This window comes from Salmo trutta, chromosome 26 (genome assembly GCF_901001165.1).
Source record: "Salmo trutta chromosome 26, fSalTru1.1, whole genome shotgun sequence".
Taxonomy (NCBI): Eukaryota; Metazoa; Chordata; class Actinopteri; order Salmoniformes; family Salmonidae; genus Salmo; species Salmo trutta.
The window spans coordinates 6,211,085-6,229,138 of record NC_042982.1 but is presented as its reverse complement, the minus strand read 5'-3'; the positions used below and the strand labels follow the sequence as shown (position 1 = coordinate 6,229,138).

The following is an 18,054-nucleotide window of genomic DNA, read 5'->3' as shown; positions in this document are numbered from 1 at the left end:
CCAGGTTTGAGTGAATAGATGCAGTGGGATACTGCTAGACAGAGGCACGTCTCCTAGCTCACCTTCACAACAGGAAGCCTGGATGAGGTTGAAGGCCCTGTTTCCACAGCAGGACAGCCCCGCCCCTTCATGTAGTTCTTTTTCACAGCAAGTGTAATCTAGAGCGATATAATTCAGCCCGTCGCAGAGGTGATCTCTGGGAGACCTGAAAGGCAGAGGCTCATCTTCATGTCTACAGGACATTTGCTATATCTATGTGCAGCACATATACTAGACATAGAGTGGAGTCACAATGCTCACACATACAGTCACATCATGCTGACACATCTTAATTAAAGAAAGGTAGTAGGATGAAGTTGCCCCTAAACACTGATCTAAGGTCAGTATCCCCACTAAAGATCTGGGCCCAAGGGCAGCTTCTACCCAGAGCACAGATAATAAGGGTACTTGCTATACTCACGTGTCGTAGAACTTCCCAGCATGTGCAGAGACTGGAACTCCAAAAGGATTGACTTGCCCTGTGAAATGTGGAACATCCCCACATCAAGACAAAGCACTGGCTATGTATTCTGTGAAAAGTCATCTCAGGTCATGAGGAAGGCTATTAATCTAAGCGTGATAGTTGCAAAACGCTCACTAAGAAAATATTGGAACTGTAAATCGCTTTACAGTACAAAGAAAAGTAGCTCCCTGTAGCTCAGTTGGTAGAGCATGGTGTGTGCAACGCCAGGGTTGTGGGTTCGATTCCCACGGGGGGCCAGCACAGAAAATTTGTATGAAATGTATGCATTCACTACTGTAAGTCGCTCTGGATAAGAGCGTCTGCTAAATGTAAAAAATGTAAATGTAAAATGTTGTATTGTTTAAAATCACATTTTACAACTGCCGATACGGTGACTGAAGTTGAATAAGTTATTGTCAGGAAGCAATGCTATCTATAGCTCCAGTTAGCACTTCCTAAAGGTCTATGCAGCTCCATATAAGTCATTTGAATTCAAAAACGTTAAAATCAAGCTTAATATCCCCATCACTCCATAAACCACACAGCCAGTAGTAGAGGTCGACCGATAATGATTTTTCAATACCGATACCAATTATTGGTGGAACAAAAAAACCCGATACCGATTAATCGGCCGTTTTTTATTTATTTTTATTCAACTTTTTTTTTTTTACATATTTGTAATAATGACAATTACAACAACACTGAATGAACACTTATTTTAACTTAATATAATACATCAATACAATCAATTTAGTCTCAAATAAATAATGAAACATGTTCAATTTGGTTTAAATAATGCAAAAACAAAGTGTTGGAGAAGAAAGTAAAAGTGCAATATGTGCCATGTAAAAAAGCTAAGGTTTAAGTACCTTGCTCAGAACATGTGAAAGCTGGTGGTTCCTTTGAACAGTAGTCTTCAATATTCCCAGGTAAGAAGTTTTAGGTTGTAGTTATTATAGGACTATTTCTCTCTATACCATTTCTATTTCATATACCTTTGACTATTGGATGTTCTAATAGCGAAGAGCTGCTGGCATATGCAGGAAAGTGCTGTTTGAATGAATGCTTACGAGCCTGCTGCTGCCTACCACCGCTCAGTCAGACTGCTCTATCAAATCATAGACTTAATTATAATATAATAACACACAGAAATACGAGCCTTAGGTCATTAATATGGTCAAAAACAGAAACTATAATTTCGAAAACAAAACGTTTATTCTTTCAGTGAAATACGGAAGCGTTATCTGGTAACAGCTCTGGTGGACATTCCTGCAATCAGCATGCCAATTGCACGCTCCCACATCTGTGGCATTGTGTTGTGTGACAAAACGGCACATTTTTAAAGTGGCCTTTTGTTGTTCCCAGCATGAGGTGCACCTGTGTAATGATCATGCTGTTTAATCAGTTTATTTATATGCCACACCTGTCAGGTGGATGGATTATCTAGGCAATGGAGAAATGCTTACTAACAGGGATGTAAACAAATTTGTAGACAATTTTAGAAATAAGCCTTATGTGCGTATGGAACATTTCTGGGATCTTTTATTTCAGCTCATGAAACATGGGACCAACACTTCACATGTTGCGTTTTATATTTTTGTTCAGTATAGGTTGCACATATCCCTATACAGGCAGGATTCTAAAGCAACATGATCCACTGCATTCTGTTTGCCTTTTCTTTTTCAGGAGGCATGTCAGGGAAGTAAGGTACACGATGCACAGGGGTAAAAGTATTGCCAGATGTCCACCAGCTGCATATACGTTTTGTTTTGCCAGATATCTAGCCCGCATTTGTCGTACTTGACACACATGCTTCGCTTTCAACTAGTTAAAAGCTAGCTGGAGTCTGTGTACTTCCGTTTGTACCACCAAATGGTAAAGCCAATCCCTGCTTATTGCGGAATCCCCAACATAGCGTTGCAGACTGCTCCATTGACAATTAGTGACTTCTGCTGGAAGGCAAATCGTTTTATGCATCTGGAGGACATAAGGTGTAAGGCAATAATCAAATGCCTACCCAGACTATTTGCATTTCCCCCTCCCCCCTCTTTTACACCGCTGCTACTCTTTGTTATCATCTATGCATAGTCACTTTAATAACTTTACCTACATGTCCATATTACCTCAACTAACCGGTCCCCTGCACATTGACTCTGTACCGGTACCCCCCTGTATATAGTCTTGCTATTGTTATTTTACTGCTACTCTTTAATTACTTGTTACTTTTATTTCTTATTCTTATCCGGTTTTTGTTAAACTGCATTTCACTGTAAGGTGAAAGGTGTAAGGTGACGGTAAGGTGAAATACAACACCTGTTGTATTCGGCGCATGTGACCAACACAATTTGATTTTATAGGTAAAGCGTCCTGGCAAAATAAATAGTGAGGGTACACTGTACCAGTAAAACATAAGCCTATCACAATAATTACAACAAATGTCAGAGGCATGAAAAATGTGCGAATGAACTTGAAAACAGGTGGTATAGCCTACGCTCCAAAATGCAATGTGGTTCAACTAAGCTTCCCCTAAAGTATATTAAATGAAATAGGCAATATTATGTAACTAAATTAGCCTACTCCTTTTTATACAGATATAAATAAAATCATTCAAAATAGGCTTCTACACCAGAAAGCATGATTTGGCCACAGAGAATTGTTAGCGTATTGATCTGTTTGTCAGCAGATTAGGCTACTCTACTTTTTGTCCTATTAACAAAATATATTCTGTCTCCAATCATATAAAGTGCAGTAGAATTGAATGAAATGTGTTTATAAAAGGACATTCTTCCCGTGCAAAGAAATAATATACATACATACATACATACATACACACACACACACACACACACACACACACACACACACACACACACACACACACACACACACACACACACACACACACACACACACACACACACACACACACACACACACAGTTGAAGTCGGAAGTTTACACTTAGGTTGGAGTCATTAAAACTCGTTTTTCAACCACTCCACAAATGTCTTGTTAACAAACGATAGTTTTGGCAAGTTGGTTAGGACATCTACTTTGTGAATGACACAAGTAATTTTTCCAACAATTGTTTAGACAGATTATTTCACTTATAATTCACTGTATCACAATTCCAGTGGGTCAGAAGTTTACATACACTAAGTTGACTGTGCCTTTAAACAGCATGGAAAATTCCAGAAACTCAGTGCCTCTTTGCTTGACATCATGGGAAAATCAAAAGCAATCAGCCAAGACCTCCACAAGTCTGGTTCATCCTTTGGAGCAATTTCCAAACCCCTGAAGGTACCACGTTCATCTGTACAAACAATAGTACGCAAGTATAAACACCATGGGACCAAGCAGCCGTCATACCACTCAGGAAGGAGACGCGTTCTGTCTCATAGAGATGAACGTACTTTGGTGCGAAAAGTGCAGAAACAAGTACAAAAGTATCTATATCCACATTAAAACGAGTCCTATATCGACATAACCTGAAAGGCTGCTCAGCAAGGGCGAAAACCACCATAAAAACCACCATAAAAAAGCCAGACTGTGGTTTGCAACTGCACATGGGGACAAAGATCATACTTTGTGGAGAAATGTCCTTTGGTCTGATGAAACAAAAATAGAACTGTTTGGCCATAATGACCATCGTTATGTTTGGAGGAAAAAGGGAGAGGCTTGCAAGTCGAAGATCACCATCCCAACTGTGAAGCACGGGGGTGGCAGCATCATGTTGTGGGGGTGATTGCTGCAGGAGGGTCTGGTGCACTTCACAAAATAGATGGCATCATGAGGTAGGAAAATTATGTGGATATATTGAAGCAACATCTCAAGACATCAGTCAGGAAGTTAAAGCTTGGTCGCAAATGGGTCTTCTAAATGTGGGCAGAACTGAAAGAGCGTATGCGAGCAAGGAGGCAGACAAACCTGACTCAGTTACACGAGCTCTGTCAGGAGGAATGGGCCAAAATTCACCTAACTTATTGTGGGAAGCTTGTGGAAGGCTACCCGAAACGTTTGACCCAAGTAAAACTATTTAAAGACAATGCTACCAAATACTAATTGAGTGTATGTAAACTTCTGACCCGCTGGGAATGTGATGAAAGAAATAAAAGCTGAAATAAATCATTCTCTCTCCTATTATTCTGACATTTCACATTCTTAAAATAAAGTGGTGATCCTAACTGACCTAAGACAGGGACTTTTTACTAGGATTAAATGTCAGGAATTGTGAAAAACTGAGTTTAAATGTATTTGGCTAAGGTTTATGTAAACTTCTGACTTCAACTGTACATTAGTAACATTCCTCAAATCCCAAACAAGGATCAACCAGTTTCCTCCTGGAGTCAGACACCGAGGCCAAGCACAAGTCACACAACAGGACAAAGTACACAAAAACAACTACCCACTGTCTGACCATTTCCTGGAGACCCAAAAGCAGACACACCTGGCTGAATGCCTCTGACTGGAAAAAGGGAAAACAAGTAGTGTAGGAGACTGTATACATACAGTTGAAGTCAGAAGTTTACCTTTATTTAACTAGGCAAGTCCGTTAAGAACAAATTCTTATTTTCAATGACAGCTTAGGAACAGTGGGTTATCTGCCTTGTTCAGGGGCAGAATGACAGATCTTTACCTTGTCAGCTCAGGGATTCGATCTTGCAACCTTTCGCCAACCAACGCTCTAACCACTAGGCTACCTGCCGCCCCATAAACATACATACACCTTAGCCAAATACATTTAAACTCAATTTTAAGTGAAATAATCTGTAAACAATTGTTGGACATATTACTTGTGTCATGCACAAAGTAGATGTCCTAACCGACTTGCCAAAACTATAGTTTGTCAACAAGAAATTTGTGGAGTGGTTGAAAAACGAGTTCTAATGACTCCAACCTAAGTGTAAACTTCCGACTTCAACTGTATATACACTGATCACATCGGGAGTAGTAGGCTCTTACATAAGTCTGCAAATGTGAAGGTGGTTGGAATGCTTTATATTATGTTGAACATTATCTTCCCAAATTTGAAACACGCCGCCCATGAGTGGACGCATAAATACTAGGGATTCTATGATTAGGCCCATTAAAAAGGTCCCGTACCGGGAAGAAATGAATTCATCCCTGATGATGCATAAATTCTCAGGCCCAAAGAACAATAATTCACAAGTTCCACTGTGGTTAATCATAACCAAAGAGGAGCCCACATTGCAATACTATCTCTGCTGTATACTGTACACACGTCAATCTGAGAGGCAGAATAGTAGCCCACACCTCAACAGCTGGCCCCACTTCCATCATACAAACAGATGCAAGAAAGAGAAGATAGTGCTTTCCACTTACCATGAGCATTGTAGCAGGGTAGAGTCAGCCAAACTGTACAAATTCAAAAAGCAAATGTTAAGGAAAGGAAGTCTAGAGGTTCTACACAAATTCTAGCAAATGTGCAGAGTTTGATAGGGATGGTCACATACCAAACATCAGTAGTGGAGTGGTCATGGTGACTCTTTCAATAGAGCAGTCTCATTCATAGATGAAATACTAATATGCACAGAGATAAGTACTCAATTTCAGCCACATCTACAAGTACCACCCCTGACAACAATATCCAGTTGCCAAGCTTTCCCCAAAATACATTTGATGACACATTCTCACTCATATGTTGTATGAGTCATTATTTTGCTGGGTCCTGCTTTCCCTGTTTCAGTTGGTGAAAATGTAAAGTGAAAATTACTGCATTAACAATTTCAACTAACAATTTTTTTAATTTCCGCCTAATTGTTACTCATGTCATAAGGGTGATTCCAGGGGCGGAAATCCCGGGGGGGGACACGACCCCCCCCTCCTGGGAAAAATATGATTTGTCCCCCCAATATATCACTGAAACATAACTATGTCATTTAAATAATATTAATAATACGCAATGAAAGCAATTGTGCTGATTATAGACACTTAATAGCGCGTTTTTAAGTTTCAAAAGATTGCGACCCCCCCACCCTTTGCCTCACAATGGTTTGATCCACTGCCAGTTCCTTAGTTGGCAAGGTAACAGGTTGTATCTACTGTCTGAAAGGCACTCAATGAAAGTAACTGACGTGAGGTTAATCCAGTCAATCGCGCGCACACACTAGCTGAATATGCAGAGCTAGCGCGCAAATATTAACTATTAAGCTAGCTAGTACCTATTCCATTTATGTGGCCTCGTCAAAGATGGAATCTTTGCTATCGTCAATTTATTCCAAGAATCAGCATGCAGATGATGTAAGTTAGTGCTTCAAAGTCCCTGTGATAAGGTTAGCGATAAACTGAAGTCCAAACTGAACAGAACTACACTCTCTTCTACCATTGTCTTAAATATATTTAATGGTCTCATTGCAAAAGCTAAATTGTCGCAAGGGAACTTTTATTTATTTATTTTATTTAACCCGGGTAGCAAAGATTATAGCAAACACCACTGAAACTGAATTGGTGCTCGCTAGCTTTGCAAATTCAGCTATTGTTGGAAGCCAGCCAATATGAAACAAACTATTAAAATTACAAAAGGTTGCAGCATATGTTGTGTAAATGGTGAACTCATACAGCTGTCAACTCTTGTCATTTTAATCAGTTTCACATTTGCTAGTTACCTTTTAGATCGAAGCCCAAATAGAATGATTGAAGATGATAGAAGCCCATCTCCTACTGTAAATAACCTACACACTGTGTGTGTAGCCAGCCAGCCAGCCAGGTAGAAAAATGGCAGAAAAATAAAAGACGGACATCAGAGTATTTTTCTGTACACCAAAACGCATAGTAAGAACCCTAGTAGCCTAATATCTCAAAGACTAGTTGATAAAATGTTCATAAGAAAGAAATTAAATTATAATGGAAATGTTTCACAATGATGTCATTAGGCAGAGCAGGCAACAGATGGCACACAGACAGCAGAGTTGGGGACAGATATGCAGGGACAGACTGGCAGAGACAGGGAGTCTCAGGTAAGTTTGTTGAGTCTTTGTTTGGCAACATTATGAAAGGTTTTCAATTTTTTTGACTTGTAAAATAGGAACATAATTGGAAAATGCCATGGATACCCCCACTCTCAACTTAAACTGGTGACTGAACTAAGATTTGTTAAAGGCAATGGTATTGCTGTTGTGTAGTTTTGGGTACCGGTAGTTAGGAGTACGGCAAACACGTTATTTCTTTGGTTCCTCAATATACATTTACCATATTACAATGTAGGCTATGTGTTACAGCACTACTTTTGGTGTCCCCCTCAGGAATTGCTCTTGAGAAAATTTCATGTAATTGTCCCCTCCAAAGTTGATAGCAGATTTTCGCCCCTGGGTGATTCTACAACTTCGGGCACTTTCAGAAGTTAAAATGTATTGATACACAATTTTACCAGTATTATAATTGTCTTTGATTTGTCTAGAAACTATATCTGATAGTGGCTGTGATCGTACTATTCAGGAATGTATATATTCTTGTATTTTTTCCCCGGACAGCCATAGACAAATGTCATTTCCATCACGTCATTAAACATCCATTTTAGTAGAATTTTTATTTATCACATTTCTTATACATTTGTACATGAACTTTTTTTTAAACATTCTTTTAAGTGATTAAGGTTTTCCTAATATTAATAATTCAACACCACACCTGAATGTATAAAGTTGCATTGGTGACAGCTGAAACCAACATATATTTATCATGATAAATATGTTACTTCCACCCAAACTTGTGAGATGATAACAACCATATGATTTCCCTATCTAAAACAAATCAATGTAATTTATACATAATATACTCATTTACCTATGGGTTGTGGTGGAAATGTTAAACATTTCATTAATATAAGACAAAGATTTCAAAATACTGGGACTAGTATCTTTTCAACATAAGAACAATGTTTTGTCATTGACTGCACTTAGATGCAACAACTAGAACTTCTAGCACCTATTGTCATGGTTTCACCTGTCACCAGAGGGCGTCAGAGACTGTCCTAGAGACGATGGCGCAAAGTTGTTTTCTATGACTAATTATGATTCCCTTGTAAGAGGTGTGTTTCTGTTACCCTTTGCAGAAGCTTGATTCATTTGCGCTTGTCTCCTAATTTAAGTCCTGGTGTTAATTTTTTTTCCCCCAGTGTTACTTTGTACCTTCTGTTTAACCGTTTCCTAGTAAAGTATTTACGTTTATCCTATACTACTGATTCATCGTCTGGTTCTCTTCTGCTGCTGGGTCCGACCTCATGTCACACCTATATATTGAGGGAAGAGTTCAATGAGAGATGCCTATGTTCTATTTAATGTTTGATTTTATGTCCTGCTTTGTATGTATTGTATAGTGAGTTTCCAAGGGTATTTAAGGCTTAGAAAGAGAGCAAAGTTCCTCCTAGAACAAGGCATCCAGCCCCATGTGCCTTTTGGTCACTGGATGGGCCTCAGGGAAAAGTCTAACCACATGCTGTGGACTGTATCATATGATGTAGTCCTCCCCCCCCCCAAAAAAAACCGGTTGGGGCCAACACAACTCATGGCTTTCACGAGCACCACTGCACGTACGCCTTGACGATTCCAGGGTAAACGTCCTGTTTATACTATACCACTTTGCAATCAATCCATCTTGATCTGCCTGTTGTTTCAACCAGTCAGTCTGTGGGTTGAAACCGCTGCAGTGAGGTGGAAAGTAACATAAGCAACCAAGTATTCTCCTCCTCTGAGACATATACAGTGGGGAGAACAAGTATTTGATAACCTGCAAAATTGGCAGTGTTTCCTACTTACAAAGCATGTAAAGGTCTGTAATTATTATCATAGGTACACTTCAACTGTGAGAGACGGAATCTAAAACAAAAATCCAGAAAATCACATTGTATGATTTTTAAGTAATTAATTTGCATTTTATTGCATTACATAAGTATTTGATACATCAGAGAAGCAGAACTTAATATTTGGTACAGAAACCTTTGTTTGCAATTACAGAGATCATACGTTTCCTGTAGTTCTTGACCAGGTTTGCACACACTGTAGCAGGGATTTTGGCCCACTCCTCCATACAGACCTTCTCCAGATCCTTCAGGTTTCGGGGCTGTCGCTGGGCAATACGGACTTTCAGCTCCCTCCAAAGATTTTCTATTGGGTTCAGGTCTGGAGACTGGCTAGGCCAATCCAGGACCTTGAGATGCCCTGGCTGTGTGTTTTGGGTCGTTGTCATGCTGGAAGACCCAGCCACGACCCATCTTCAATGCTCTTACTGAGGGAAGGAGGTTGTTGGCCAAGATCTTGCGATACATGGCCCCATCCATCCTCCCCTCAATACAGTGCAGTCATCCTGTCCCCTTTGCAGAAAAGCATCCCCAAAGAATGATGTTTCCATCTCCATGCTTCACGGTTGGGATGGTGTTCTTGGGGTTGTACTCATCCTTCTTCTTCCTCCAAACGCGGCGAGTGGAGTTTAGACCAAAAAGCTATTTTTGTCTCATCAGACCACATGACCTTCTCCCATTCCTCCTCTGGATCATCCAGATGGTCATTGGCAAACTTCAGACGGGCCTGGAAATGCGCTGGCTTGAGCAGGGGGACCTTGCGTGCGCTGCAGGATTTTAATCCATGACGGCGTAGTGTGTTACTAATGGTTTTCTTTGAGACTGTGGTCCCAGCTCTCTTCAGGTCATTGACCAGGTCCTGCCGTGTAGTTCTGGGCTGATCCCTCACCTTCCTCATGATCATTGATGCCCCATGAGGTGAGATCTTGCATGGAGCCCCAGACCAAGGGTGATTGACCGTCATCTTGATCTTCTTCCATGTTCTAATAATTGCGCCAACAGTTGTTGCCTTCTCACCAAGCTGCTTGCCTATTGTCCTGTAGCCCATCCCAGCCTTGTGCAGGTCTCCAATTTTATCCCTGATGTCCTTACACAGCTCTCTGGTCTTGGCCATTGTGGAGAGGTTGGAGTCTGTTTGATTGAGTGTGTGGACAGGTGTCTTTTATTCAGGTAACGAGTTCAAACAGGTGCAGTTAATACAGGTAATGAGTGGAGCGTGTGGGCGCTTGTACTATAACTAACTGGAAAGTATTTTCAGAACATAATTGAAAATAATAATATTATTGATATTTGTATTATTTTATAAATCCTTAGCCTTTCTCTGAAAGTGTAGAAGGCCCTCATTGTTCCCCATTATGTTTGGGTTAGTACAAATTTGTAGAGTGGCTCTATTTGCCCACAGCAAGCATCTTTCACCATTCTGAATGATGAAAAAATTAATATGTTCTTCTGGAATATGAACACAGAAATTCTGGACATTTTGAACTCTTATTATGGTGACGGAAAAATTACAGTCATGGTCTTGAATTGGAATCTCATTTTTCTGGTCTCGTCTTAACTCGGTCTCTGACTTCTCGTACCCCTCCTAGTCTCGGTCTTGACTCAGTCTTGTCCCCCCTCCGGTCTTGGTCTTGACTCGGACTGGATTCTCTCCGGACTTGGTCTTGAATCGGTCTCGCTTTAGGTGGAAAGTCCTTTACTCAAGGCCAATTTTGTAGAGTGCTGCTTGATCTAAAAGTCTATCCGGGACAAAATCAATGGCTATTTATAGTGGTATTTGCTTTACTTCAGCTATTTATTATGTCATTTTCAGCTGCACAGTTAGAACTGTACGCCCCACCCTGCAACCAGTTAACAGTGGAGTAGCTCCTCTTTTGTGTGAGTGTGGGTCAGACGACGGACAACTAGAGCTCTCTTTCGGTGTCTTTTCTATCGCTTGGCACTCTGTTGGTAGAGGATGTGTGCACAGGTCCCCTGGTAAGACTCTCTTTTCTAGCATGTGAACTTTCTTGTGTAATTGTGTATACATTTTGTGTATGTGCATGCTAAGGTTTGTGAGTGCATAAAAGTTGTCGATATGTCTGTTATTCATGCTGTGTGTGTGTTGACACCCTGCTGACTGGTGTGTGTCTCTCTCCGTATGGCAGGGATCATCAACTAGATTCAACCGCGGGCTGATTTTGTTCTTGAGTGGATGGTCGGGGGGCCAGAACATAATTGCAAATCGTTTGTAGACTGAAAATTGGCTGCAAGAAGCCCAAACAGATATAATATTTGATTAAAACATAAAAATGTCAAACCTTGCTTTTGTATATGATCACGTGTCTCTCTATTATGCGTGGAAATACTTGGGAACAGATATCCCAAATGAAAATCACTTGTGGCTGATATACTGGTGTTCCTCAATGTCCAACAATGAAAACAAAAAAAACATGGGGGCCAAATAAAACCACCCGGAGGCCAAATTCAGCCCGCAGGCCACCAGTTAGGGAACCCTGCCGTATGGTGTAGAGGACCGAGGGGTGCTGTGCTGTAACCAGACCTTGCACCGTGTGGTGGAGGATGGGTACCAGTGCTCCCCAGGTGGCCACTTGTATCTGCCATCCCGTGACATGGTGTGTGGCTCACACGTTCATCTCAACAATCCAGTCAATTACTGCTATTTTTATTTTTTTTTACCTTTATTTAACTAGGCAAGTCAGTTCAGAACAAATTCTTATTTTCAATGATGGCCTAGAAACAGTGGGTTAACTGCCTTGTTCAGGGGCAGAATGACAGATTTTTACCTTGTCAGCTCAGGGATTCGATCTAGCGACCTTTCGGTTACTAGTCCAATGCTCTAACCACTAGGCTACCTGCCGCTGTGGAGAGGAGACATATGGCCCTTAGGATGAAATCTGCCGCAACGGACACAAGTGAGTTGCTCTGTAGGGTGGAAACTATAGGTAGTTTATCCCGAAGACGTGAGGTTATCACTGTCTGGAAGCACAGTTCAGAGTGCCTAAGGGCTAATGATTAGATCACTTCATCTTCAGCAGAATGTATCCACTCTCCTTGTCTGTTGAAGAGTTGATGAAATGTCTTGGTGTGTGTGTGTGTGTGTGTGTGGGTGTGTGTGGGTGTGTGGGTGGGTGGGTGGGGGGGGGGGGGTGGGGGGGGTGGGCGCTTGTACTATTACTAACTGGAAAGTATTTTCCCACACACTGTCTGAGACTGGGTGGACATATTTGTTTGCTTATGCATGAGAGACATAGATGGCTTTAATTGTGATTCAAAAGAACATGCCCACGTCCCCAATACCTCAGGATGTGGGAGAATTCTGTGGGCGATCACAAAATAAATATGGAGTAGCTCCTCTTTTGTGTGAGTGTGGGTCAGACGACGGACAACTAGAGCTCTCTTTCGGTGTCTTTTCCCACACACTGTCTGAGACTGGTTGGCCAAAGGTCTAAGAGTCTCCTACTGTTCTGTACTTAATGACCCTTTTTCCAGTCAGAGGCATTCAGCCAGGTATGTCTGCTTTTGGGTCTCCAGGAAATGGGTCAGACAGCAGGTAGTTGTTTTTGTGTACTTTCTCCTGTTGTATGACTTGTGCTTGACCTCGGTGTCTGACTCTAGGAGGAGGCTGGTTGATTCTTGTTTGGGATTTGAGGAATGTTACTAATGTACAATTTTCTAGAGTGCTGCTTGATCTAAAAGTCTATCCGGGACAAAATCTGCCCTGTGATTTACCAGTAACAATGGCTATTTATAGTGGTATTTGCTTTACTTCAGCTATATACTGTATTGTGTCATTTTCAGCTGCACAGTTAGAACTGTAAGCCCCACCCTGCAACCAGTTAGAGTAGAGCAGCTCCTCTTTTGTGTGAGAGTGTGTCAGACGACGGACAACTAGAGCTCTCTTTCGGTGTCTTTTCCCACACATTGTCTGAGACTTGGTGGACATATTTGTTTTCTTATGCATGAGAGACATAGATGGCTTTAATTGTGATTCAAAAGAACATTCCCAATACCTCAGGATGTGGGAGAATTCTGTTGGCGACCACAGACTAAATATTTAAAAATGGCATCTTCCACTGCAGCCAAAGGTCTAAGAGTCTCCTACTGTTCTGTACTTAATGACCCTTTTTCAAGTCAGAGGCATTCAGCCAGGTATGTCTGCTTTTGGGTCTCCAGGAAATGGGTCAGACAGCGGGTAGTTGTTTTTGTATACTTTGTCCTGTTGTATGACTTGTGCTTGGCCTCGGTGTCTGACTCTAGGAGGAAACTGGTTGATTCTTGTTTGGGATTTGAGGAATGTTACTAATGTACAGTTGAAGTCAGAAGTTTACATAAACCTTAGCCAAATACATTTAAACTCAGTTTTTCACAATTCCTGACATTTAATCGTAGTAAAAATTTCCTGTCTTAGGTCAGTTAGGATCACCACTTTATTTTAAGAATGTGAAATGTCAGAATAATAGTAGAGAGGATGATTTATTTCAGCTTTTATTTCTTTCATCACATTCCCAGTGGGTCAGAAGTTTACATACACTCAATTAGTAGTTGGTAGCATTGCCTTTAAATTGTTTAACTTGGGTCAAACGTTTCGGGTAGCCTTCCAGAAGCTTCCCACAATAAGTTGGGTGAATTTTGGCCCATTCCTCCTGACAGAGCTGGTGTAACTGAGTCAGGTTTGTAGGCCTCTTTGCTCACACACGTTTTTTCAGTTCTGCTCACAAATTTTCTATGGGATTGAGGTCAGGTCTTTGTGATGGCCACTCCAATACCTTGACTTTGTTGTCCTTAAGCCATTTTGCCACAACTTTGGAAGTATGCATGGGGTCATTGTCCATTTGGAAGACCCATTTGCGACCAAGCTTTAACTTCCTGACTGATGTCTTGAGATGTTGCTTCAAAAAAAACACATAGTTTTCCTTCCTCTTGATGCCATCTATTTTGTGAAGTGCACCAGTCCCTCCTGCAGCAAAGCACCCCCACAACATGATGCTGCCACCCCCGTGCTTCACGGTTGGGATGGTGTTCTTCGGCTTGCAAGCCTCCCCCTTTTTCCTCCAAATGTAACGATGGTCATTATGGCCAAACAGTTCTATTTTTGTTTCTTCAGACCAGAGGACATTTCTCCAAAAAGTACGATCTTTGTCCCCACTTGCAGTTGCAAACCGCAGTCTGGCTTTTTTATGGGGGTTTTGGAGCAGTGGCTTCTTCCTTGCTGAGTGGCCTTTCAGGTTACGTCGATATAGGACTCGTTTTACTGTGGATATAGATACTTTTGTACCTGTTTCCTCCAGCATCTTCGCAAGGTCCTTTGCTGTTGTTCTGGGATGGATTTGCACTTTTCGCACCAAAGTACGTTCTTCTCTAGGAGACAGAACGGGTCTCCTTCCTGAGCAGTATGACGGCTCCGTGGTCCCATGGTGTTTATACTATTATACTATTGTTTGTACAGATGAACGTGGTACCTTCAGGCGTTTGGAAATTGCTCCCAAGGATGAACCAGACTTGTGCAAGTCTTGGCTGATTTTTTTTGATTTTCCCATGATGTCAAGCAAAGAGGCACTGAGTTTGAAGGTAGGCCTTGAAATACATCTACATGTACACCTCCAATTGACTCAAATTATGTCAATTAGCCTATCAGAAGCTTCTAAAGCCATGACGTAATTTTCTGGAATTTTCCAAGCTGTTTAAAGGCACAGTCAACTTAGTGCATGTAAACTTCTGACCCACTTGAATTGTGATACAGTGAATTATAAGTGAAATAATCTGTCTGTAAACAATTGTTGGAAATATTACTTGTGTCATGCACAAAGTAGATGTCCTAACCGACTTGCCAAACCTATAGTTTAACAAGAAATTTGTGGAGTGGTTGAAAAACGAGTTTTAATGACTCCAACCTAAGTGTTTTTAAACTTCCGACTTCAACTGTGTGTTCCCAGTAAATGTTGTTCATTATTGACTGAAATAAGCGGGAAGTCTGTGAGAACAGTGCTGTTGAGACCGACACACTTGAATGTACTTTAGTTTTGACTCTGTGGCTGAATCCAAAATCATTCCCTTGTCCTCACACCTCCATTTGCGCGTTCACACACACCTCAGCCATATGCAGAGGGGGTGAACATTATCGAGGGTGTAGGGGCTAATTAGACTCTCATATAGCCACTTTGACCGAGCCAGCAAGGCTGCCAGCTCCAGAGCCAAGTGACATCCCAACATGCGCTGCGTTATGTTTGGAGTTTTCGTACAAAATAATGAAGAGGTGTGTCTAATTATGAGCCCTGTTTATTATGTTTGTGTCTGATTGAGGCATGACACATGAAACAAAATACATTCCAAATGAAATGTTTAACTGTTACTGAAGTGTAAATAGTGTAAAAACGACAGGGGGAATTCGTTCATTTGAATTTCGAGCTTGTTCTATTATTTAAATGTGGAAAATGAATTGCATCATTCAAGTCACGGGTGTGGCCTGAAGTTGAGGGGTTTATTGATCCTCTCGCCACTCTTGAAGTCACCCTCGTCAGCAACACGTGACAACGGAGGGCACCTCCGAGCGAGTTGGTAAGAGCGAGGGGCTGATTTGGGATCAGTGGTTGAAAAAGTACCCAATTGTCATAAATATAAATAGTAAAGTACAGATACCCCCCAAAAACTACTTAAGTAGTACTTTCAAGTATTTTTACATAAGTACTTTACACCACTGTTTGGGATTCACTGAATGATGTACAGTGGCTTCAAGACACTGACCTAAAGTAAACATTTGAATAAACTGCCCTAACCAAAAAAAAGGATATAAAATTAATTGATTAGCTAAATGGATGGCCTCCCCTCTTGAGTACTGCAGTGCCTGTTGGTTTTGGTAATCTCTCTTCAGCCCTCAATCTGTTGATTCAAGCAGTCAATGGGCTAAAACTAATCATTCTTATAGCTAGACTCTCCAGATTACATTTCCTTGAGTGCTATATCCATCAAAGTATAATGGGTAAAATCCATTAAATTATAAATAATCTGTACAATATGGCTCTGAGTTCACCCAACATGACAGCTCTCTTTCTATTGGGAGGTCAAATGTTTTTTTCTCTGCACAGACACCACCATGCTGAGGAGTATTTCTGCCTGTAAAAAAAAACCTCATTCTGATTGATTGGGACTAGCTCCCCAGTGGGTGGGCCTATGTCCTCCCAGGCCCACCCATGGCTGCACCCTTGCCCAGTCTTGTGAAATCCATAGATTAGGGCCTAATGAATTCATTTCAATTGACTTATTTATATTTCCTTGTATGAACTGTAACTCAGTAAAATATTTAATTGTTGCATTTCTATTTTTGTTCAGTATACTTTCGTTTTGACACTGATGCACAGTGGCTTCACAACACTGATCAGAAGCATGTGTGTGTGTGTCCAGTTCTGCTAGGGACAGTGGAGTGTCTATGTTAACTGACGATAAGCTTAAAACTAGCATCTTTATGATCTCTCATGAGCCATATCTTAGGATAAGTCATATTTTGTCTGTCTCGGTAGTGGTTTTCTGTAATATCACAAAAGACTGACTACATGTTTTGTTGCAATCTGTAATTGGTGCATCTTTTTTGGACTTTTAACTTAATTATAAATAAACTCAGCAAAAAACTCAGAAACATCCTCTCACTGTCAAAAGCATTTATTTTCAGCAAACTTAACATATGTAAATATTTGTATGAACATAAGATTCAACAACTGAGACATAAACTGTTCCACAGACATGTGACTAACAGAAATGGAATAATGTGTCCCTGAAAAAAGGGGAGGTCAAAATCAAAATAACAGTCAGTATCTGGTGTGGCCACCAGCTGCATTAAGTACTGCAGTGCATCTCCTCCTCATGGACTACACCAGATTTGCCAGTTCTTGCTGTGAGATGTTACCCCACTCTTCCACCAAGGCACCTGCAAGTTCCCGGACATTTCTGGGGGGGAATGGCCCTAATCCTCACCCTCCGATCCAACAGGTTCCAGACGTGCTCAATGGGATTGAGATCTGGGCTCTTCGCTGGCCATGGCAGAACACTGACAATCCTGTCTTGCAGGAAATCACGCACAGAACGAGCAGTATGGCTGGTGGCATTGTCATGCTGGAGGGTCATGTCAGGATGAGCCTGCAGGAAGGGTACCACATGACGGAGGAGGATGTCTTCCCTGTAACACACAGTCCTGTCTGGTCCAGCGACGGTGGGTTTGTGCCCGTAGGCGACGTTGTTGCCAGTGATGTCTGGTGAGGACCTGCCTTACAACAGGCCTACAGTCCAACCTCTCTCAGCCTAATACGGACAGTCTGAGCACTGATGGAGGGATTGTGCGTTCCTGGTGTAACTCGGGCAGTTGTTGTTGCCATCCTGTACCTGTTCCGCAGGTGTGATGTTCGGATGTACCAATCCTGTGCAGGTGTTGTTACACGTGGTCTGCCACTGCGAGGACGATCAGCTGTCCGTCCTGTCTCCCTGTCTTAGGCGTCTCACAGTACGGACATTGCAATTTATTGCCCTGGCCACATCTGCAGTCCTCATGCCTCCTTGCAGCATGCCTACGGCACGTTCACTTAGATGAGCAGGGACACTGGGCATCTTTCTTTCTGTGTTTTTCAGTCAGTAGAAAGGCCTCTTTAGTGTCCTAAGTTTTCATAACTGTGACCTTAATTGCCTACCGTCTGTAAGCTGTTAGTGTCTTTAACAACCGTTCCACAGGTGGATGTTCATTAATTGTTTATGGTT

At 41.5% G+C, this 18,054-nt stretch overlaps 1 protein-coding gene across 1 annotated transcript in view; it reads right to left on the bottom strand.

Annotated features, from left to right (window-relative positions):
• The window catches only part of LOC115162974 (uncharacterized), a 30,784-nt gene extending 24,772 nt beyond the window's left edge, over positions 1–6,012 (bottom strand). The window contains exons 1-4 of the mRNA XM_029714524.1: positions 5,975–6,012; positions 5,844–5,876; positions 461–518; positions 63–205 (exon numbers count right to left, since the gene is read on the bottom strand). Coding sequence (XP_029570384.1) covers positions 63–205; positions 461–518; positions 5,844–5,876; positions 5,975–5,999 — 259 coding nt within the window. The 5' untranslated portion in view covers positions 6,000–6,012. The remainder of the gene's footprint in view (positions 1–62; positions 206–460; positions 519–5,843; positions 5,877–5,974) is intronic.
• Positions 6,013–18,054: the final 12,042 nt, after the last annotated feature.